Source organism: Macaca mulatta, chromosome 8 (assembly GCF_049350105.2).
Source record: "Macaca mulatta isolate MMU2019108-1 chromosome 8, T2T-MMU8v2.0, whole genome shotgun sequence".
Classification (NCBI taxonomy): domain Eukaryota; kingdom Metazoa; phylum Chordata; class Mammalia; order Primates; family Cercopithecidae; genus Macaca; species Macaca mulatta.
In genome coordinates this window covers 107456830-107482332 of record NC_133413.1, presented here as the reverse complement: position 1 = coordinate 107482332, position 25503 = coordinate 107456830, and the positions used below count along the sequence as shown (strand labels likewise).

General features: G+C 38.1%; 1 protein-coding gene across 14 annotated transcripts in view; it reads right to left on the bottom strand.

The window, feature by feature from the left end:
- CPQ (carboxypeptidase Q) overlaps window positions 1-25503 on the bottom strand; it is a 492586-nt gene that overhangs the window by 61108 nt on the left and 405975 nt on the right. For 12 of the 14 annotated variants that reach the window (XM_077943878.1, XM_077943882.1, XM_077943876.1 and 9 more), the window contains one exon: window positions 16608-16809. In XM_077943878.1, the coding sequence (XP_077800004.1) occupies window positions 16608-16809 (202 nt within the window). Of the gene's footprint in view, window positions 1-13435; window positions 14877-16607; window positions 16810-25503 lie in introns of those variants that run through there. The other 2 variants (XM_015145727.3, XM_077943886.1) reach the window with 2 other exon arrangements.

Genomic DNA, 25503 nt, shown 5'->3' with positions numbered 1-25503 from the left:
AGCGTCTCAAGTAAACTGGACCAGAGGGGATAAGGCATACTTCTGTGATCTTAAATTCACCTTAAGGGGCGATTATTGTGCACAGGTCATGGAGAGTGGAGAGACTAGGTGTTTTAATTTCAGGGAAGTTCCTGCTCCTGGGATCTTACTGCTGTCTTTCCTTGTCGGCCAATAGATCCTAGAATGGCAAGGGTTTTGTGTATTTTATTTATTTTGAATCAGGTCTCAACAATGAAACAAAGCTGGTTATTGTATTTATCTTCACAGCTCTCCTTCTCCACCATTTTAATGACTACAGCTCTTGACCACAGGGATGGAGCCAGGCTGGGTCACTGTAACTTTTTCAACTGGGTCGGATAGGAGGAATTTTTTGCCTGTTCTGTGCTGAAGAGGCTGTAAAGATATGTCTTGAGCTGCCCATAGTCATGGTTTAGCCCAAGGGGGAAGTTGGGCTGAGAGAATGAAAGTACCATGAAAAGAGAAGCTGGAATAAGCTCCAGAGGGAGAGAGAGGTATGTGTCCTAATAGCATTCAAATGCCAAAATCTGAGGCCAGATCAAACTCTACCCTTCCGTGGCTTGCTTAATTTCCCCATTTTTGTTTCAGATCATTTCAGATAGACCTCTATAACTTAGTACTGAGGAATCTAGACTAATATAGAAATCTCGCTTCAATAGCTAAAATAATAAAAGTGGCTTATTAAGTGTTAACTTTGTGCCAAGCATTTCACTTTGAACATCTTATTTTTTCTTTTATATAATCTCATGAGATAGGTATTAGTATCACTCTTTTATTTAGGAAGAAATTGAGGTTCCAAGGAGTGAAGTGACTTTCCTAAGTTCACACAGCTAAAAAGTAGTAGAACTGCATCTTGAATCTATTTCTACACAGCTCCTTAATCCATACACCTAATGTCTAAGTTACATTATATGCCAGTGGTTCTCAATTCTGGCTGCATATTAGAACACCTGGGGGTCTTCTGAAAACATGGGTGCTCAGGCACTATCGCTAGGGCTTCCAAGTTTGCACAAGTACAGTGGTGCCATTCACATGGAATACAGTGGAGCTGTGCTCCAGGAAGTTGAGGGCCAGGGAGATGACGAGGTTGTCGGTAAGCAGTACCCCCTGCACTTGTGCAGCTGTTGTGGCCTTGCAGCCAGACCAATTAACTCTGACTCTCTGGGAGTGGGGCCCCAGCGCTGAGACAACTTTAAAAGCTCCCCAGGTGATTTTAAAGTACAGTCAAGAGTGTGAAGCACAACTCTAACCTTAACATATATCTTGGGTTTATGTGGGTTTTTACTTGGTCTACACTAGCACAAAACGAAAAATTTAAGCATATTGTGGGGGCAAGTGAAGCTCACAAGCCAAGTGACTACAATGGTCAGGGTATCTTAGATAAAATCTTGTATGAGGAGTAGTGAGTCTGGAATCACTGACCCATCTAAATAAACAATGGCTTTATTTCTGCATTGCACTTTGCAGTTTAGTGCTAAAGGTATTAAACAGTATCTGTGTGTAACTTCATTTTTAAAACAATTTCAAACATGATATTTATAATAATCAATGAACTATTTCTGTAAAAATGTAGATTTTATAAAGATGTATCCAGCAATCATTTTTCTCTTAGGTTTAAACTTCCAAAAATGGGATAGTTTTGGGTATTGGTGAAGTCCATGCCATGTTTCTTATGTAGATACTACATAAGATACTATTCACTTACATGACAGTAAACTATTCAAGCTATTACAAAAAATACATGTGTAGAAGGAAGGAAGAAAGGAAGGAAGAAAGGAAGGAAGGAAGGAAGGAAAGAAGGCAGGAAAGGTGGATACTAAGAATACTGAGGACACACTTCATATCTAGTCCTATGATAGGCAACAGATCACTCAGGTCTCAAAAGATGCATAACTAATAGATTTTACAGAGCTCAACCGTATTTGATTTACAGATTATGAACTGGAAAGAATTAAGACAGCAAATGTCATATTTTAAAAGTAAGTTTAGTTACCATGAATTATGCAATCTCATACATTCTTATAAAAAATAGAATAAAGGGGACATTTAATTCACTGTGTTAAAAATCCCCATGACGGGGATATGTAAGAATGTTAGGTTAGATGGTCACTTCTGAATTTTAATACTGAGCAAAGGAAGAGTTTAAGCTAATGAAATTATCCAAACTAGGCAGTTTATTGTATAACGTTTAGATATAACCCATTTTTATAGTAAAATGTATAGTATAGAAAAAGTCCTATGCAATTTGAACTTAATTTTACCAAAATGTTTTAATCATGATTTTTTGCCTCTGATTTCTATAATCTTGTAATTATTGATTAGATTGATAAGTATATTTTTCAGCAAAGCTCTTATAAGAAATCAGTGAAATGTCACACTACTCTAAGACTTATTTGACTCTAAGGTTCACTGAGCAGATTAAGTATGTCTAATTAGAGTCAGACTTTATTTCTGAGACTTCAGAAAACCACTGCCAATCGCAGTGTAATGCTTTGTGGGACTACTCCATCTCTCTCCAACTGAAAGCCTTAATTTGGCAAAACTTCCAGAAGCAAAACATCAAAGAAAATGCAACTTTTCCAGGAAATTGCTAGAAGACATGCAGTCAATCAGCAAGACTTGTGGAACTATGAAGGTGGGTTTTGTCTGAGTCCCTCCAAGGAGAAGGATCTGGGTTAGCTGGAGCCTGCCCGGTGGCTAGGATTGTGCTCTATCATATTTCACTCCTGCTCAAACCTTCAAACGTTTCTAGCTGTACTGAATCCTCAGAATGACCTTCTGATCCCAACTGAGGTTCCAGGCAACCCGTTTAGTTCTCTCTCTATTTCCCTATATTAACCTAAACTTTGGTCCAACTAGACTGCTTATCGTTTTAAGTACCCCTTACACTTTCTTACCTACCGAATGTTGCTCATCTCCAATTTTTGACATGGAATGCACTCCCTCTACATCCAGCACATTTTATCGTTTCCTGAAAATCAGGTGAAATGCCACCTCTTTGTGATGCCACCTCTTTGTGATGCATTTCTTTTGGCCTGAACTCCTATTGTACTCTGTTCTTCCTGGGTCTCAACCCTCCATTAACTCCTTAAGGACGGAGACTGCATCTTATATATGACATTGGAGTAAAACAGACTGTATGTGTTAATTCTAGCTTGTCTACTTAATATCTTTGTGACTTTGGGCAAAGGAAACTCCCTGAGTCCCAACTGTCTCATCTGAAAATTGGTTACATAATAATAATTTATACTTCAAAATGTTCTTATGAAATTATGAGATAAGTAAAGCACCTATCATAATTTTGACACATAGTAGACAACCAATATATGTTAAATTCTCTCCTTAAGCCTCTTTTCTAATTGCCTCATAGCATTTACTTGGGTTTCTTAAATGAATGAGTGAATGAAATTGTGAAATTGAGTCAGGTCTAAGAAGAAAGAACAAGCAATGGTATCCTGAGGATCTAACTATGACACTCCATGGTAATTCATAAACCATATAATGACTCCTACTCATAATCTCTTTCCCACACTATAAAGAAAAATTAGAAAATAAGCACTTAAACATTTTAGAAATCAATAGTGGAGGTTTTAAAAAAAAATAAGAAAAATGGCCAGGTGCAGTGGCTCCTGCCTATAATCTCAGCACTTTGGGCAGCCGAGGTGGGAGGACTGCTTGAGCCCAGGAATTCAAGATCAGCCTAAGCAGCATAGTGAGACCTCATCTCTAAAAATAAAAATTTTCAAAAATTAGCTGGGCACGATGGCGCCAGCCTGTAGTCCTAGCTACTCGGGAGGCTGAGGTGGGAAGATTGCTTGAGCACAGGAGTTTCAGGTTGCAGTGAGCTATGAATGTACTATTGCACTCCAGCCTGGGTGAGATCCCATCTCTAAAAAAGGAGAGGGAGGGAGGGGGAGAGAGAGAGAGAGAGAGAGAAATGGAAATGATATCATATTGAGAGTAATATGCATCATAGGTTAACAGAAATTTGTACATCTCTAGTAGAATATACATACTAAAAACAAAAAGAATTACAGAAAACTCTTTTCAATAGTTATACTGTTGGTGATTGTGTTGATACTGTTTTTCTGAGACCACTGGGTGTGTGGTCTTGTGGGATATTGTGTATTGTGGGATAAAGCAAATGAGTGATTATGTCGTTCCACTGAGAGCCAGGATTGTAGGCAGGGGAAAAGAAGATGCAGATATAACATCAGCGAGGTTAAGTGCAACTTTATAGTCCTGAACTTAAATTGGAAATATCATATAATTAGTAATATAATTTCTCTTTGGAGAAAAAAAGTGTTTCCTAATCCTGTCTGCTGAAAAGACCTAGAAACAATGAACAATCCAGTAGCAACTCAGATACTTACTGCTTAGACTGTGGCCTCTAAATACTATGACCTAGGAAAATAAATTGGATTCTTTGAAGAGATAGCTGATTTCAGATCTAGGGCAGGACATGTACAAGATGGTCTGAAACAATTTGTCCTATCCAAAAACCAGGATGCTGTCAACAACTAGGAGGGTCATGTCAAAAGGACTCAGAACCCGCTTAAAGAGGTTTCAATTGGCCAAAGGTGGGACAATTTGAGCATCAATAAAATAGCTACTACAATGGAATGAAACACATCAAATATTTTTAAATCCATCAGTTAATAATGACACTAAAAATAAATCAATTGTCTTTGGGTGATACTAGTAAACAAACTGATTGGTTTAAAAATAGGTAAATAGAAAGAATGAGGCATTTATCCTACCTTCTTATACAAAAGTATCTCAGAGTAACTGAATAGCTGATAAGGGGAAAGTTCTGTTTGTATAGATTTATTTAAATTAATAAAGAAGGAATGATATGATTAGACTATACCATTCAGAATATACTGAAATTAAATCTAGTTGGCCCTTGAACAACATGAGTTTTAATTGTGTGGATCCACTTTTACAAATATTTTTTTCCATAAATTTTTTGGAGATTTGTGACAATTTAAAAAAATTCTACAATGAACCACATAGTCTGGAAATATCAAAATAATTAAGAAAAAGTTAGGTATGTTATGAATGCATAAATATATGTGGATGCTAGTTTATTTTAGCATTTACTACCATAAAGTATACACAGATCTATTGTAAAAAGTTAAAATGTGTCAAAACATATGCACGTAAACACAGATTGTACATGGCTCCCTTTGCAGATGAGAGAAATGTAAACAAATATAAAGATGCAGTATTAAATCATAACTGCAGAACATTATCTGTAGTACATACTGTACTATTGCAGTAATTTCACAGCTACCTCCCGTTGCTATTGTGGTGAGCTCAAGTGTTGCCAGTATCTGGAAAAATGCTGCGGATGCTAATCACCTCTATGTGAGCAGTTTATCTCTCCAGTAAATTGCATATCGCAGGAAAAAGTGATATCTCATGGCTCTCACATAACTTTTCATCACATTTAGTGTAATACTGTAGACTTTGACTAACACCATAGGACTCATACAATGCGCAACTAGTGATGTTGGAAGTGCTCCCAAGAAGCAGAGAAAAGTCGTGACTTTACAAGAAAAAGTGGAATTACTTGATACGTACCACAGATTGAGGTGTGCCACTGTGGTTGCCATTTCAGAAAATTCATCTTGTAAACAGATGGTATTGACAAATAGAGTACAGTACTATAAATGTATCTCTTCCTTATGCTTTTCTTAATAGTTTTCTCTTCTCTAGCTTACTTTATTAGAAGAATACAGTATATAATACATTTACAAAATATGTGTTAATTGACCATGTTATCATAAAGACTTCTGATCAACAGTAGGTCATTAGTAGTTAAGTTTTTGGGGAGTCAAAAGTTATATGCAGATTTTTGTGTGCAGGGCTCAGTACCCCTAAACTCCCTGTTGTTCAAGGGTCAACTTAATGTATCTAGGCTGCTAATGTCATAAAAAGGGAGATAATTAGACATTATTCCTAATGAAAACAAGCAGCAACATCTATAAAGCATTTTAGCCCACTCCCTGTCCCCTGCCTAAAAAAAAAAAATCAAACTTAAATCAGGGAAAGCCTCTAGATTTAACTCAATTCACAGGATATACAAGGGATAGGGGAACATGACAAATGATGCCGTGGAAATGGAGTCAGGACAAATACTTGGCATCTGTAACATATAAGTGATAAGAAGCAAAAAGATGTAAGTAGAACCTATGGATTACAAGAAACTTGGGATATATCAGCCAACTGCATTGTTTGAACCTTATTGGAATCCTGGTTTATATTACAAAACTATTTTTAAAGAAGTATGAAGACAATTGGGAATATTTGAAAACTGGCCATATATTAGATATTATATTAAGAAATCACTGTGAAATATTTTAGGTAGAATAATAGTATTATAGTTATATAAATAAAAATGAGTCCTTGGCTGGGCTCAGTGGCTTATGCCTATAATCCCAGCACTTTGGGAGACTGAGGCAGGTGGATCACTTGAGGTCAGGAGTTCAAGACCAGCCTGACCAACATGGTAAAAACCCATCTCTACTAAAAATATAAAAATTAGCTTGGCATGGTGGCACGCACCTGTAATCCCAGGTACTCAGGAGGCTGAGGCAGGAGGATCACTTGAACCTGGGAGGCAGAGGTTGCAGTGAGCCGAGATTGCACCACTGCACTCCAGCCTGGGTGACAGAGCAACTCTCCATCTCAAAAAAACAAAACAAAACAAAACAACAAAAACAAAAACAAAACCCAAACAAACAAAAACAACGAGTCCTTACCTTTTAGAAATACAAATTAAAATATTTATAAATGAAATGATGTGATTTTGGAGATCTGCTTCAAAATAAACTGGATGTAGGAGAGTAGCTGGGGTGTAGCCAAAATAGGACTGACTATGAGTGAAAAACTTCTTAAGCTGAGTGGTGGGTGTATGGGGGTTCATTATATTATTTTACTTTTGTATATGTTTGGAAGTTTTGGTAATAGCATTTTTAAAAATCACATTTTAAAATCACTTGATATATTAAAACATGTCAAAATAAATTCTACATTCCCTAATTATTTAAAGCAGGGAGAGAAAAACCTTACATGGCTGACAAGGAGAAAACATATTTTGAAATCCTTGTTCCTTATACTCCACTGACTTTCAAGTAATTTTAGATATTTTTCTTAGAAATTTTAATGTAGCTTTATTTAGTTTTCTATGATGAAGTCTTTATTCTTATATTCATGAGTATTAAGCTAACCAAAATCAGTTTTCAATTGTGAGCTTCAGGAGAGAAGGGGCCATATCTCATTTTTGTATGCTCCATAATTTACATACACTATAGCTACCCATTGATCAAAGTGTAATGTAAGAAACAAATTTGAGAACTGGTAAAGCGAAACTGATGGAAAGTCCAATGAATAAGAAGGGGAACTCAGAAGAGCTCATCTTGAGATCCTAAAAGGGGAAGATAGAGAAGGAAAACTTCTAGGCTGTGTCATTAGAAGGCATGGGAAATGGTACAGAGACTTAAGTAATAGTGTTTTATGGGTCATTATCGTACATAAAATGGAGCAATATCACTATCTGATTTTCTAAAGCAATTGTTTTGAACCCTATGCTACCTCCTCAAGCTCCTGGGTTCCCTTTAAGGGTTCTCACTTTGAGCCTTCTACTTGAGTGTGACCTGGATGCTCCAGGCACGAGCTTTAGGGATTTACATCCTAAAACACTACTTTTATTAATCCCTCTCCTTATAAGGCGTTCTGGTAACTTTGCATCAGCTATGAGACTTTTCACCTGATATTTATGACTCTTTTTCATCTGGCCCAGAGGAACTCACCTATTCTCATCGCCCACTGCCCTGCAAGATGAATTAGAAAGTGGCGTCACTTTCCTTTCTGGCCCCACAGGGACACCTGCCTTGTTCATATTATTATCTCATCAGGAATGGTTTTCTCTACCCTCTTCTGTCCTTTTTTTTTTTTTTTTTTTGAGACAGAGTCTCACTCTCACTCTTGTCACCCAGGCTGGAGTGCAGTGGTGCAATCTTGGCTCACTGCAACCTCTGCCTCCCGGGTTCAAGCGATTCTCCTGCTTCAGCCTCCTGAGTAGCTGGGATTACAGGCACCCACCACTACATCTGGCTAATTTTGTATTTTTAGTAGAGAGGGGGTTTCACCTTGTTGGTCATGCTGGTCTTGAACTCCTGACCTCAGGTGATCTGCCCACCTTGACGTCCCAAAGTCCTGGGATTACAGGCATGGGCTACCGTGCCTGGCCTGTCCATTCTGACACTACATATCTTTCAATGTCCAGCTCAAGCTCCTCTCTTCCAGGTCTTTCCTGTCTTCTGACCTGGGAGCCCCTGCAGTTATTCTGCATGTGTTATTTATCTTGGTACTATACCAAAAACTTCCTTTGATTGTTCCTTTGCTTATTTTCATCTTTAAATCAATACATCTAATCAGTAAACATTTACTGGATACATTTTATGTGCCAAGTAATAATGGTTGTCGTGGGTATATAAACAAGAAGAAAATAGTCTCTTCATCCTCAATCCAGTTAAGGAGATAAAGTACAAAGCATATTAACTTTAAAGTTAAAGTGTGTGCTTTAAAAAACAGTTCAAGGCACAATAGAAGAGACTTCATAAAGTAGTGCATGACTGACTGCCCAATGGTGTAACAATTTGCTCTTCTCCTACTTGGTAATTATCCTAGAAGGCATGAGCCAGGTCTGCTTTGGGCAAGATACCCAGTGGTTTTTGTTTGAGCGGGAGCAGATCTACTGCAAGGGGGAAGAGCAGAAGAAGCTTATAAGCCGTTCTGATGAACAATTTCCAGGAACTCAATATTGATGAGGATGTCATACACAGCTGTCTAACAAATAGCAGTCAGTGAATAGCAAGAGCTCTGACTCACCTGAATTAAAGAGGTAAGAGGTAACTACCTACTATAGTTCTCTGTATAGCCATTATCAATGTCTAATGTTTTTCTCTATTCTTAATCTATTTCTTTGTTATAGTCTGTATCCTCCCAATGTCCCACCCCTCCATCACAATGTAAACTCCACAAGAGCAGAGACCTGGTGAGTCTTTTTCGTCCTCTATCCTCCGTGTCTAAACAGCACTTGGTTTAGAGTAGGCACTCAGCACATGCTTGCCGATTGAATGAAACTGCCCTGGCTATTTAAATGAAGGCTTGAGGGCTACAGCCACAAATCAGAGAAGTTCCTTTTCATGTTCCCCGTAGGGCGAAGTCTGCTTACCATGGAGCATCAATGCCTTCAAACATCACTGCACAGAGTGTTTTCACCATAAGGGAGGCACCCTTTAATTAGGGACAACAGGGGACATAGAACTGCTGGGCTGCACTATTCCACCTGGTGACTGGAAAACGCAGGAGTCCTGGATCCAGAGGCTGAACCTTCAGTTTACTTTACAGTACCATTCCTACTTGTGTTCTGATGTCTCCTTTCATAGAACATTTTAGAGGAAAGGCCTTTGGAAATGTAGAAATGGAAAGTTTTAATTTAGTTCTGCTTAATGCCATATGAGGTATTGGGCAGAAATAAGCAAGATGGAAAATACATTAAATTCTGAGTAATCTGTGTATTTGGTACTTCAACGTGGAGTCTGAACTATTATAGAAAATATGAAATAAATTAAAATATGATTTTTAAAACAACACAATATGCAAAGAAAGAGGACAGCTCAATGAGTGACGTTATTACCAAAGTAATCATAACTTACAATTGTGTCTTGCATTACAGTTAATAAACCTCATTGGCATTATCTTACTCTTCCTACAAACATGGATCCCACTTATTCAGCATTTGAGTCATGGACATTTTGTTGAGGGCCAGGCAGTTGTAGGCACTGAGAATTCTGAGGAATTCACAACTGATCACAATTAGGAGAACAAGGTAAGTACTAAGAGGAGAGGTGAACACAGGGCATTGCAGGAGCATACCCAGGGGACATTTACTCAGACTGGAGCACATTGCAGAAGGCTTGAGAAGGAGGAGAACAAGGAGCTGCATCATGAGTGAGTGGAAATTAACTGGTGAAAAAAGACAGAATAGGGCAGGTCCAGTGGCAAGGAAGTATGAGAGCAGCAGGTGTGCCCGGAATTTCAATTAGACTTGTATGACTGAGAGACGGATAGAAAGGACTGGAGGAGTCTTTAGGGTTTTCTAGGTATATGGTCATATCATCAGCAAATAGCGACAGTTTGACTTCCTCTTTACTGATTTGGATGCCCTTGATTTCTTTTTTTTTAAATTACCATTTTCATTTGTTTGTTTCCATAGGTTATTGAGGAACAGGTGGTGTTTGACTACGTAAGTTATTTAGAGGCGATTTCTGAGATTTTGGGCCTCGAGTGCAATACTTGTGAGCACTTTAGTCATACATAACACTCTGGAGACAGCAGGGAGACGCTGGAGGATTGGAAGCAAGGAGCAGAGACGATCAGATATTGCAGCTACTTTTAATTATTTACCCAATAGACATCATCGGCTTTTCCCTGAAGAATCCCAATTTTTCTCAAACAGCTTCTCAGGAAGTTGTTTTTCAGTGAATACTGGGCCCCACCCTATGCCTAGGAAGTAAAATTTGATCAGTATAAGCCAATCTAGGTAATTCCACTTTCTATCGCCACTGCATGATTTAGCCACAGACATACGTCACAATTTTGGCCAATAATATGGAGTTTAAGAAACTTGTTTTAGGGCTTCTAGAAAACATTTCCTCACTCTTCAAAAGGGATATCTGTTACAGACATTCTCTCTTCCACTACTGCACAACGTATGAGAGTGTGCTGCTTAGAGCAACTGCAGTCATCCTGGGACCACAAAGGGACAGGCCTGACAAAACTCTACATGCTGAGAATGTCAACATGGAAAGATGCAAAGAACCAAGGTCCCCGATGTGGTGGAATGGCCAAATTATGCACTCTGTAACACCTGCTGCAAAGTTCTTTTTAAGCGAGTTTAAAACCATTATCCCCTTACTGCCATTCTGACTGGGTCTTCTGTTTTATTTTGCAGCCAAAAGCATCCAGGTTGATATACTGATTTTCACTTTAGAAAGTTCACTCTGGAAGCAGTGAGCCAATTAGGTGAAAGAGGATTAAAAATACAGGTTGGGACATTACTAAGAGGCTGCTGTAGGAATCAGTGAGTTTTGGTGAGACAAGTTCTGTGGGGGTGGGGAGGAGGGAATGGGTTTAAGAAATAGGAGGGATTTGGAGTAAACAGGACTTGTGAATGTTTGGCTTTATGTTCTGGATGCTTTTGAGGTTTCTGGATTATGGTGCCTGCTAATGAGATAGGGGACAAAGGAGGAGGAGAACACAAGTGGAGGCTTGGTAGAAATAATGACTCATAGGTTACCAGACCTATTTTGCAGATGAAATAACCAAGTATCATTACTAGTCTGTGTTGTCTGTGAGGGTATGTATGAATCTTATCTGTATTTTTTTTTTTAACTACTGATTCTCCAGTACCATACAATAGTTGATTAATAAGGATGCTTAATAACAAATAAATGAGGCTTAGAAAAATTACATCGTTTGCCTATATAGTTAGAAGTTTTGAAGCCAGAATACATACTCAAGTCCTCTAACTCCTTCCAATATACCATCTACCACAAGCCACCACACTAAAAACAACAATAACAAAAAGCTGAATTTCAGGTTCTGAAGCAGAGGAGTAAACTCTTCTTGGAAGATATAGAGTAAGAGTGGGCTCATTCTCTCAGGTCACAGTAAGAGGGTATTTAATTTTTTTCATTAATGTATATTTTGTGAATACGTTTCTAAAGAAGAAATATATTCAAGAAGGATGCACTTAGAGACATCTAAGAACCATGGATTATACCTCATTGGTGACATACTCAGAATGAAATAGACTCCTTTCATTCTAACCTGGAGCTCAGAATTGGAGAATCAGGCAAAAACTTAAGATTTAAAGCCTCTCTATTATCTGGAGTGAATAGAGACTAGCTAAAATCCCTCTTGGGTCACTTTAAGTCATTTCTTGTATTGTCTTTCAAATTGTCAGGGAATAGCAGTTCACCATTTTATGTGTGCGAATCACTAACGTTTGAAAGATATATCTTCTCTTAGTCTTTGCTCCTTTAAGAGAAATAATCCTTATTGCTCTAGGCTTCCCAATTTATATCATTCTCCCAATATTTTTTATACTTTTTTGGCTCTTTTCTTAGTATTCTTTATTTTCTTCACATTCTTAAACTGAAGTATCTAAAAGCTTGTCTAGACAATAATTATTTCAATGTTTTTGTTTCTGCTAAGTCAGATTTATAAGAATTTAAATGTTTCCCAAAATTAAACCGACAGCTATGGAATAGGCAAAGAATTAGAAATTATTGACCTTAACCTCAAAGGACTGATCACTGCGTATAGGCAGCAGGATGCACATAAACCCCTAATGTTCCAAGAATAATATCACAGTTTGTAATTCACACTCCAGGTTGTGGGACGGAGTCTTGAAGCACATTAGAAATTTGGGAAAGCAATAGAGCACTACAGACTCAGGAGGGACTCACGAACACTAATGAATACAGAATGAGCCTTAAAGAGGACTGAGGATTTGGAGGGAAAGAATAGGAATATGGAAGGAGGCGGACATGGGAGAAGGCTGGAATCTGAAGATCTAGAACAAAGGTTTATGCAGAAAGTACATCCAAGATGCTTTTTAAAGAAAATCTTTTTCCCCCCAAAGCCTTATATTTATGTTGACAGTTATTCCGTCCATCATAGATATCATCTAGATGGGTAAAAGATACCATCTTTTCTCTCCCAAAGATGACCATATTATAAATTGATCCTTTTGTCTTCTATAATTAATGAAAACAATGTTGAATTTTAATTCTATTTGTGTGATAGATATTTAATTCTATCAGTATTTTGGTAAATAGTATACATGGGACATTGGGGCCTAGTCATCATACAGTCACCTCAAATTATAGAAATTTAATAGACCTAGAACATGGTAGGGACTCAATAAATGTTTATTGAATCAATGAAAGAAAAAAAGAAAGAAAAAAGGATGGAGTTTAGAAATATTATTTATCATTAATTTTTTAGAAGTTAGGTGAGCAGTTATTTAAATGATAACTTAATTAGTATTTAGAATCCTACCCTGAGCTTTAAGTTATAATTTATCAGGCCTTCACAAATATAGGGTACACAACTGATATATTTTTACTTTCTTTTTTCTTTTTCAGACGAATTCATCTTCATCTTTTAGAAAAAACATGAAGAACCCAAGTATGGTTCTTCATCTTTTTCTTTCTTTTTTTTTTTAGAATCAGAGTTGTTTTTTTTTTTTTTTTCACAGATAGGGGTCTTGCTGTATTGCCCAGGCTGGTCTTAAACTCCTGGCCTCAAGCAGTTCTCCCACCTTGCAGCCTCTCAAAGTGCTAGGATTACAGGGGTAAGCCACTGCGCACAGTGAAGTTCCTGAAATTTTCAATAGGTAACAGGAGTTATAAGTAGTACCATTGTTTCTTCCAGGAATAGCCCAAATTTGAAATATCAAAGGATAACTCAAAAGTAATAAAAGGAAGACAGCAGTAATTTGGTTCTCTCTTATAATGCTCTAAAGGAAATAAAACAGAATTCCAGGAAACATTTATAATCATCTAAATGAGCTACTGACTTTATGCAAACCTTTCTGATCTTTCAGAGGTAAAGAAGGGAGTAGAACAAAGAATGTGAGAAGATATAAGTAGTTATTTACAATAACAAACTCCTTTCTCTCAGTGGTAAATCACTGTGGAGCAGGAATGGACTGAAATCCTTTGCATAAGCAAGAGCTGAGTAAGATAAACATTTTAGACACTGCCAGAGATTTGGAGACTTCTCAGCATTCCAGACTCCTCAGTGTTGTTGCATATTGTGAGAAAAGGGCCACCAGCCTTGAAGCCAAAATGGCCTGTTCTCAGGGTGACTCCTGCCCTAAGGGCGGTATAGTCTTGGGCGAGTCACTTAACCCTTATGAGTCTTTCTTCATCTGCAAAATAGGAATAATGATAATTGTATCTCCTTCATAGGATGGTTGTATGGACAAAACAGTATCTGCAAAAAGCCTGAGTACTTCCTACATATTAGTAGTTCAATACATTTTAACTCTTATTAATTCTTTTTTGTTTGTTTGTTTTGAGATGGAGTTTCACTCTTGTTGCCCAGGCTGGAGTGCAGTGGCATGATCTCAGCTCACTGCAACCTCTGCCTCCTGGGTTCAAGTGATTCTCCTGCCTCCGCCTCCCAGTTAGCTGGGATTATAGGCTTGCACCACCACACCCGGCTAATTTTGTATTGTTTTAGTAGAGACGGGGTTTCACCATGTTGGTCAGGCTGGTCTCGAACCCCTGACCTCAAGTGATTTACCCACCTCAGCCTCCCAAAGTGCTGGGATTACAGGCATGAGCCACCGCACCCGGCCTCTTATTAATTCTTATGCAACTATAATGGGCTCAGTCTCCCCACTCCATTCTGTTAGGTAGAAATCAAATCTGACCTCACCTTACCATGGCAGAGACAGAAAACGCTTTCTTATTTTAGGTGAAAAGAATCAAATTAGTCTGATCACTCCAAACAGAACCATTCTTATGTAACATGTACATGTGAAGGAATTAAGCTAGAGCCAAGTCTCAGTGATCAAATACAACAAAATAAGAAATCCCTGGGATGGGGAGGGACAAGTTTTTGTTCCCAATTCAGTCTTAGGTTTCAGCTCCTCACCTCACCTTTGGGCACCCCCAGTCTGCACTCTCATTCTCCCACAGTCTACCAGTCTTTTCTTCACAGCTACCACACAGCAGCTTATTCAGGGTTTCTCAGTTTTTAAGAAGTTCCTGTTGAAATATTTCAGAATCAGGAAATATCTAGAATTTCATACAAATGATTCTATATAACTTAAAGGGCAGACTCTCTCCCCTACACTTAGATCATGTCTATCAATGACACATATGTAGATAGTATTGGATCTGTCCGGAGAAGTACAGCATTGTAAATGGAAATGTTGCTTTAAGAAATTTCAAAATACGTTAACATATACACAGAACAAAGAACAAAGGGAAATAATTTTGGTCTTTGTGTTAGAATAAGAAAAGCTCCTTTTATTTTTAGTTATGAAAGATTATTATAAACCTTAAAACTTAAAATATGCCTTAAAAATCTGCAGTATTGCAAGAATAAGCTTTTTAAAAATCTTAAATCTATGTAGTATGTAACTATTGGTAAAATCTACTTTGCAGCCTGGAAAAAAAAAATCTGGAGTGGAGTAAGTCCAGAGACACTGTTTTAGTACCTCTGAAATGTTTGTAGCCACAGAAATAGTTCTGAATACAGCAATGTTAAAACTGTTCAAAGGTTGGGCTTCCTATTTGTATAGTACAAATACAGAACAATTTGCAGATGGATCCTTTAACTTTTTTGGATTGTGGATGTAATGGTATTGAGGGAGAAACCTTGAGTCACAAACACTTAAAATCAATAACCTTTTTCAATGGCCAGGCTTAGGTAACTTAGTGAAGTAGTATAAATTTGTCTCTTTAAGACTGTTCTAGAGGCCAGGCGTGGTGGCTTATGCCTGTAATCCCAGCACTTTGGGAGGCCAAGGCAGGCAGATCACTTGAACCCAGGAGTTGGGAGACCAGCCTGGGCAACATGGCGAAACTCTGTCTCTATAAAAAATACAAAAGTTAGCCAGGCATAGTGGTGCACACTCATAGTCCCAGCTACTTGGGAGGCTGAGACAGGAAGATTGCTTGAGGCCGGGCGGTGGAGGTCACAGCGAGCTGTGATCGTGTCACTGGACCCCAGGCCAGGCGACAGAGTGAGACCCTGTCTCAAAAAAAACCCAAAAAAACAAAAAACAAAAAACAAAAACCAGTTCCAGCTTGTATTCCTGTAAGTAACCTCCTCATGTCCACTCTCATTTCGTAATTTTATCCCTGACCCCAGGGACTTACAACTTCTCTTCGGGATATTCACATGATAAATCACTGACCAGGGTAAATTAGCTTGTGCTCAACCTCTTGCACAGGAGTCTTTGCATTAAGATAAAATATGATTAAAAGGAAGTACCCCACCCTCAAGAAATCCATCTCTAATGGTAAAATTTCAGATACCACAGTGTTTTAATAGGGAATTATTTGGATCAGGGAAGTTTTTCTAGTACAGGACTAGAACTAGAAGGATATTAGTAGTAATATTTGCCTTCTACTCTATTTCTCAAATTTTGGTTATGAGATCATTTGTGCTATAATCACCAAAGATACCTCCTTAAAAAACAAAACAAAACAATGGATTTTTAGGCCCAATTCCAGAATGACTAAATCAGCATCTCTGGGAGTGAGGAGCTTATAATTTAGAAAGAGTAGGGGGATACAGATGGGTAAACAAATACAAGGTGAGGACTATTATCCCAGTTTTGGAAATCATCAGATTATACCTTGAACAAAAGCTTAAGGTTTCCATGCACAACCTGGCCTACCAGTATTCCTTGTGCTCTATTAAAGTAGAAATTTTATTTTAAATTGTTGGTAACATATAAGGAACATAACTTCATCTTTTGGTCTTACCAGGCACTCCAGCTTGGATCCAAAAGTTGATGTCTGTCCCTTCTCCATGGCTCAGGACCTGAGTGATATTGAGGGGCTGCAGCAGGCTCATAACCTCCTCCATGATGGCCCTGGCCTTTTCACTGCCAGTGAATTGCAGCCCAGTGGGTAAGAAGGTTCCCGTGTCAGACTCCATCACTAGGCTGTAGTTGGAAATATTTACCTAAACACAAGAGAAAGTTGTTTGATTTTTATCTGTTGCTTCTGTGTTTTCTCCTTGGGAACTATCTAACAACAATTACCAAATACTTTACCTCCTCACGGCTGTGCCAAAACACATGTTGCTGTGCCTGACTTAGGGTCTGGTCTGCATATTATCTAACCATTCTGAGATGCACAATTACTCAGCCTAGGATTTGCCAAACTCAAGAGTTGGCTGGAAAGGATTAAAAAAATATAATGAAGGGAAATATAAAGCCCCATATCAAAGATGTTCAGTTATTTCTACTAGCAATAATATTCTTTCAACTAATTTTCTTAAGTATTCACTGTGTTCTGGTATACAATTCCTCCTATGTAGCAGGGATCTCCAGATAGTATTAGCCATGCTCAGAAAAAAGAAGGTATGCTCTGTGAACTTATTTCTTTGCACCTCTTCCCTCTAAATAGATATTCTATCTTATCTTAATTGTGAGTTCTGCCAAAGCTTAAAGACATCAAGCTGACAGGTTTGTCTTGGGGTTGTGATTTTGTTGTTGTTCCATATGTTAAATCCCCAGGGAGGGAGGCAATAGAACAAGGCATGAAACACTGCTATCCCTGGTGTAAAACCGCAGTACTCTAATTCCAGGCAACTCTGCCAGGCCACTAGTTCATAAACTCTTTCCAAATAAAGTCTGGTAAGAAAGCACACAGTTATTTCATGTAGCCAATATTGTCACAGCATGAACTTAGAATATAATAGGCTCTTGACAGGTTGCACAGTTAAATTGCTACCCAGCCCTAAAACTTGGAACTTTAAAATCCTTCAAACTGGCCAGCTCATCTATTTCTCAGGAGCCATCCACATCTTTAAGACTTACCAACTGCCACCTTGGTTGACTTATTCCCAAGCTATCCTTGGACAAACACTGCTACTCATTCCTCATTACTCACCTAGTAAAAAATCAATAACAACATTTGTACATTGCGTCCAGAGAGCTTTCACATTTGCAGTCTCCTTTGGTGTTCTTTGGCCACTCATAAAATAGACAAAGCAGTATTATTAATGTTGCTGTTTTATAGGAAAGGATCTGACAATCAGAGAGGTCAAGTGATTTGCTCAATGTTATACAGCTGGCAAATGGAAGCGCTGGCTCTGAAACTCCCTGCTTTCTAAGACTCCACACTACCTAGCATGGCACTGAAGGGTAAGCAATACTTATTCTGCATTTAGAATGATTTTCCACTTACATAACAATTTGGGGATTGCGTAGCATTTTTTTTCTAAAACAGATTCCATTTTACAATGATTGCCTAACCTTTTGCTCTTGAAGTGTATTGTAGTTACAAGGGCAAGAGCAGTGACAGGTTCTAGAGAAAGATGTTGCTGGCATTTACAGCCCTGAGACACCAACAGTTTTTGTTATTGTTAATGATGAGAAGGTTAATGATGCAGAAGTCTGTTCATATTTCTGTATATGAACAAGTCTAAGGGACTTGTCTTCATGGTGATTTTTAGTGAAAGACCCAAAGCATTTATAATAAAAAGTGCCACCTCAGCTTTCAGCTGAGGTTACTGCATTATGGTAGCATCATTAGAGTTAATGATATGCAAAATATTTGCATTAATGTCTTACATTCAGGGCTCGTTTAACTAGTATATTGATGCTAAGTCAGCAGGTTGACATGTAATTTGGCAGTCCTAAGCCTCTTCCCTTGTATGCCCTGCCATACCCACAACCCTAAACTGTTTCCCTCTCCTGCAAAAAGGAGAAAAGAAAGTTCATAATATATCTTGCAAATGAAAACAGAATTGAGCAATCTTGTTTGTGAGAGTTTCCCTATTGCAGGCAGATCCCATTTTTCCAACAAGAAAATCAGGCAAAGTGCTTCTAATCATGTACTATGTATGTTAAAATTGGAGCTACATGATAGGAAGAATCAATATCCTTAAAATGGCCATACTGCCCAAAACAATTTACAGATTCAATGCTGTTCCTATCAAACTACCTATGACATTCTTCATGGAACTAGAAAAAACTATTTTAAATTCATATGGAATCCCAAAATAGCCCAAATAGCCAAGGCAATCATAAGCAAAAAGAACAAAGCTGGAGGCAACTTCAAATTATACTACAGGATTATGGTAACCAAAACAGCATGGTACTGGTACAAAAAATAGACACAAAGACCAATGGAACAGAGTAGAGAGCCCAGAAATAAGGCTGAACACCTACAAGTATTTGATCTTTGACAAAGCTGACAATAAAAGCAATGGGGAAATGGTTCTCCATTTAATAAAGAATGCTGGGATAACTGACTAGCCATACGCAGAAGTTGAAACTGGACCCCTTCTCTACACCATATACAAAAATCAACTAAAGATTGATTAAAGACTTAAATGTAAAGCCCAAAACTATAGAAACCCAGAAGACAACCTAGGCATACCATTCTGGACATAGGAACTAGCAAAGATTTCATGACAAAGATGCCAAAAGCAATCGCAACGAAAGCAAAAATTGACAGATGGAACCTAATTAAGAGTTTCTGTACTGCAAAAAAAACTATCAACAGAGTAAACAGACAACCTACAGAATGGGAGAAAAGTTTTGCAAACTATGCATCTGACAAAGGTCTAATATCCAGCATCTGTAAGGAACTTAACAATTTACAAGAGAAAAACAACCCCATTAAAAAGTGACATGAACAGAGGCTTCTCAGTAGAAGACATACAAGCGGCCAATAAGCATATGAAAAAAAGCTCAATATCACTGACCATTAGAGAAATGCAAATCAAAACCACAATGAGATACCATCTCACACCAGTCGGAATGGCTATTATTAAAAACTAAAAAAATACACGCTGGTGAGGCTGAGGAGAAGAGGGAACACTTATACAATGTTGATGGGAGCGTAGATTAGTTCAACCATTGTGGAAAGTAGTGTGGCGACTCCTCAAAGACCTAGAGACAGAATTACCACTCAACCCAGCAACCCCATTACTGTGTATATACCAGTAAAGGGGGAATAGAAATCATTCTGTATTATAAAGACACATGCATGTGTATGTTCACTGAAGCACTATTCACAATAGCAAAGACATGGAATCAACCTAAATGCCCATCAATGATAGACTGGGTAAAGGAAATGTGGTATATACACACCATGGAATACTATGCAACCACAAAAATAATGAGATCATCTCCTTTGCGGGGACGTGGATGGAGATGGAGGCCATTATCCTTAGCAAACTAACACAGAAATGGAAAACCGAACACTGCATGTTCTCACTTATAAGTGGGAGTTAAATGGTGAGAACACATGGACAGACAGAGGGAAACAACACACACTTGGACCTACCAGAGGGTGGACAGTGGAAGGAGGGAGAGGATCAGGAAAAATAACTAATGGGTACTAGGTTTAATACCTGGGAGAGAAAATAATCTGTACAACAAACTCTCATGACGCAAGTTTCCCTGTGTAACAAACCTGCACATGTACCCCTGAACTTAAAATAAAAGTTTGTAAACAGTGGAGCTAGTTAGCAGTTTGGCTATTAGACCCAACATTAATGAGCAGCCTGGTGAGTTGGACACCACCCTGGGCTCAGTCTATTGTATTCCTGACTCAGCAACTGATACACTGGGCTTCCAAGGCGGGTGAATGTCCCCAAGTCATGTTACCTTGGTCCTTGGCTTCTGCATCTGTAGGTTGGGACAAAAGCTTGAATAATGAGCCTGTCCATATGAAGCTTCAAGCACCTTTAAAGAAAGGCCTTTAAAGCAAAGAGAAAGTGGATGCATGAATGGAAAACTAGGGCTTCTAATAATGTGTTCATTAAGTGCTTCCTGGTCCTCTTTAACTACAAATGTACAGATGTCCTAGGGACAGGGGGCTTCACAGTTTGTGAATGCCATTGTGCAGTGTCACAGGTTGTTGACAGGAACGTAGAGAATAGTGTAAATAAAGAAGGTTTCAAAGGTGCCCTCGGCTATATATGTGGCAGCCATTTTAGCGGAGAGATCAAGAGTGTAAGCTTCTGAATGATCCAGACTAGGTTTGACCCTCACATCAACCCATTTTTAGCTGTAATGGGGATGATAATGGTACCCAGCTCATGGAATTGTCAAAACAGTACATTGTAAAGGTTAGGGCATAACTAGCACTTGGTAAACAGTAGCATTACTGTTGTTACTGTTCTTGGCACTGAGCATCAACACTTCTCAGATTTTCAAGGATGGTCCCAATATAAGCCCTTTTGTTAGCTGATTACAACGATGGTAGACAGCATTTCTGCGATGTTTCCTATGAGCCAGACACTATGTGTAACGTCTTACAGCTCATCCCATGAGTGTGCACAATCATTCCATCAGTGCTCTCATATTTCTCATCTCACAGATGAAGGAACAGGTTTAGTCAGGTTGACTAACTTTCCCACGGTTACCTTGCTAGTTAAGTGGTGCAGCCAGAATTCCAACCCAGAGGAATTCCTTCCACCTCCTCAGCAGTGCTCACAACCTCTCTACTGCTGGGTCTCCTGAAAGACACTCTGTCAGGCCACAAGTCCTCATTTTTAATTCAGAAATACAAAGACTTAGTTAAATGCATAGATTAAAAACTTTTTTTTCATGATTGTAACACAAGGTATACTTGGACAGAAGTTATTCCTGCTAACAAAGTAATTCGTTTAAGCCAAGAAAGAAATGAAAACAGAAACAAAAATCTCCTGCTCCACAATTTGCTTCCAATTAGAAATAAAAAGAGTAAAATAATAAAACACCTTTTCAAGCCAAATAAGACAGGATGTGTAGATATCAGTAAACCAGAATTCTGGCATAGGTATAGAAATGTTTGATTTCTATTCGTGTAGAACATTTTTAGTTGCTGCTTACATGACGGCAGCGTTCTATTGTTTTCTATTTATATATAAACATCTCCATATGTTTTCAATAAAGAAGTAAGAAAACAAACCACCCACCATCCATGACACTGCTTTTTCTCTACATTTATGTAGTCATTATCTAATTGTTAGCACATGGTGAAGGAGTTGGGACAATGTCTCTGCACAAAGAAACTGGAATGAATAGCTGTGTCACTGGGCTGTTAGAACTGCTGCTTCTCAGGAATATGTTGTCACAAACGTCTTTCTTCCTTAGTGTGCTATGTGTGGGGACATACTCAATGTAGATTTGAAAAGCTGATTATAGCTAGTGACAGGGAGCACAGTAATGCTCATTTCACCCAACCCATTTTAGCACACGTAACAAGATATTCATCCTCTTGTTTATAGGGTGTAGGAAGAAACCAACTTCTAGAGGCTGAATGCTTTATTGCTGAGATAACCAGCACTGATTGAGACAAGCTGAGGCACATAGATGAGGAGGCTGAGCAGCTCAGTGATAAACTCAGATATTATCTGTAAACCCCCGACTTTGTTCTCTAAATAAAGAGAAGCAGCTCTTTATTAGGAGCCATGAAAACTGTCATTCATTACCATGTAATATACATAATGTAATGTAGAGGAATACTTCAAGGTAACCTCTTAAGGTCAGATCATAGGATTAGTTAATATCTGCTCAGGGTTGAGGATTCATAATTTTGTCCTGTGCTATAATCACATGCTATAATACTTCTGTTCCTTTTTTTAAGGGTCAGGCTACTCTGCCAAAGAACAATTTGGTAACCAGTAGCATTCTTTGGGTGCAACGCAAGATTCAAAACAAGAGAAGTGTTTAAAATATATATTGCATGTTTTAAAATACTTACTTCCTGATATAAACACAAGGATGATGTTTGTGTTTTTTGCTTTTATAAAATTCTAGGCTACTTTTCAGAAATATAGACCCAAGTCCAATAATATCTCCTCTTTCTCCAAATTTGGCTTCTTCTTTGTTTAAAAGTTTTTTATTTTCTCATAACCTAGAAAAAATAACCTATGAGACCACCATGAAAAAATAAAAAAAATAAACATATTTTCTCATGTTTCTCAACATGTCTTTGATTTTGACTTAAAGTGACATTGAAGTCTCAAGATCAAGTGAAAAGAAAAGAGACTCCTATTTGAATTAATCATGTAGCCTCCTCGATTTATTCTTCAAAGAAGTAAACTCCACACTGACACAGGGCAATTTTAGTACCTCTTTCTTGCCCTGTAAAAGTAAATATTTTATAGATAACGGTGGTGATGCGTTTGGTCAGGTGGTAGCTCAAAACAAGCTCTCAGAAGCAAATCATCTTACAATGTGTGTGCTGAGTTGCTGCAATCCTGTTTTGCAGTTCTGCCAGTGACCCTGAATTCCTAGTTTTGGTGGATGAAGGTGATTTCTTTACAGAGCTTCAGCTCAAACAATTAACATGATTGGATGATATGTAAAGAAGGTTCTCCTGCCGTGCAAAGTAAAAAGATAGCCTTAACTTTCTGGTCAGATCTACCTGAAGTTCAGACTTTTCCTTTTGACCGTGACTTTCAGTCTCCAGCACTCAGTTTTGAACAGCTTTGGGCACCCAAGGGAGAGCCAGGAAAGGGATGATAACATAAATTATTTTATTTGATGGCTCAACTGGCTGCAGCTTGGGGAAATGGGCAGTCTTGGCTAAGTTACATTAGTACCAAAATTGCAGACAGAGTGGGAAACCTAACAGGTGCAGGAGCCTCTGAGGATCTAACCATCTTCTCACTCCACTTGTATTGTGGTTTAGCCACCATCGTACCTGGAGACAGGAACAGAATGAGTAGCTACTAGAGATCCCTTTCCAGACCTATCATTCTGTGTGTATGCACAGAGGTATTCTGTTCTGAGACACACCTCTGTTTTCAGGCAGTCCAATGTTTACAATGTCATTTGAAGCACTCTAGATCTTAGTGAATTCACCTCTTGTGCTTGTTAAGGTCCGTGGATAACCCTTAAACTTATCAAAAACACACGATCCCTGCATAAATGACACTATGGTAATAACAGTGAGCCAGAAGGCTAAAAATGTGGCATAAACATTAGCTAAAAAGAGTAATTTTATTTGTATTATATAGCAAATCTGACTGCATTTGATGTATTTTTTTTAAAAAATGCAATATCCAGGATATTCGGTAGATAGACTTAAAAAAAGGCTTACATAGCAAATTAATATCTATCTCAGCTTCTAATTTTATTCTTTCATGTTGAAGCAATATAATAATAATAGAAGTAGTGGGACTCAAGAGCTCACAATTAAATTGCAATTCATTTAATGCTATATATTGGTCAAGTGTTTCATGCTACTGGTTTCATATTCATTTCAGTATGCTGTTGTAGAAGAGAAAGTGCCAACACAGCTGGTTTTGTAGGAGCAGACTTCCCTGCCTTTTTCATTCTCTATCCTTCTCAGTCCCCTCTTCTAACAGGTTATCTGTCAGTCTTTCCTGTTATACCCACCACACTACAATTCTTCTCCAGGTTCAAAAGGCAACAACTAAATTGCCTGCATGAAGAACCTTTCCTTCATTTGACCATTTTCCTTCAACACTGTGACATGCTAAATAAGCTCACACATAAAGATGTGTTTCTTGTTTTTGATGACATTGTTGTACCAGCCAAGATAGTGCTTTCTGGTTGACCTCTAATGCCCTTCTCTTGGCTGGGAAGACTACAGCAGCTTGTTCAAGTCCCTTTCTAAGGTTATAACTGACAGCTAAGTTCATCTATCTATAAGTAGACAGGTTCTTTTAAAAAATATAGTACTCATCATTTTCTTGTCCTGCAAAAATAGACTATACTATACTCTAGAAACCAAATATTTACTCAATCCTAGGGTGTATTAGGGTGTATCATATTAAAACCCAATTTGTGAGTTTTTCTTTCTCTGTAGCCTAGAGACAAGTACTTTCAGCATTTCTGGATTTTGACAATATCCCCTATGCCTTATTTGATCAAGTACTCTTTGCCAATATTAGTAAAGATGATAAATACAGCTTTAGAAATAATTATGTTTTCTTAGGCGGGCCTTTCCTTCTTTTTCAAAAGAAAATTAGCAGGTTTGAAACCTTATGAAAAACAAAAGTACCAAAATAGGAACTTCAGGGCTCTTGGTCTGCTCAAATGACTTCATGCCCTACTTCTGCCCAAGCCTTCTGTGACTACCATCCATACCCCTCTCTAATTTGTTGGCCTATTGCACTTCATTCAATTTTTCTTAATATCTGCCTTGCTCCTACAAAAATGTAAGGCTTTCTACAAGACAATATCCTAATGCTGTACTAAAAGAGTAGGTAAATGCACTAGAACTAAGAAAATGCCATGAACACAGGAATCACATGTGTGTGGATCTCTGCCATCTCTCTAGATTAAATAACAGAACTAAGCACATAGTAGGTGCACAATAAATGCTTAAGGCAAAGGAAAAGTCAAAATTTGGAACATTTTGACACAGCGTCAATTGCAACTTGAGGATGTAATTTAGCTCTAGCTTGTGGCTGCCAATATAAGAGGGTGATTGATGTATTACTGAGCTCTTATTATCTAGGAAGAGAAAGTGCACCACCAGCTCCTTGAAAAAAGCAATATTTTTTTCTAGCACTCAATTCTAAGAGTAATTACATGGTTCTTTATATGAGGAACACTGGACAAAATAATGGACACAGTCTCCAATAACAGTTTTACAAAAGATGCAGAAACACTTTTCCTAACACTATTTCCTACATATTGATCCTCGATTAAAGCCAAAGCAAAATATTAAGTCACAT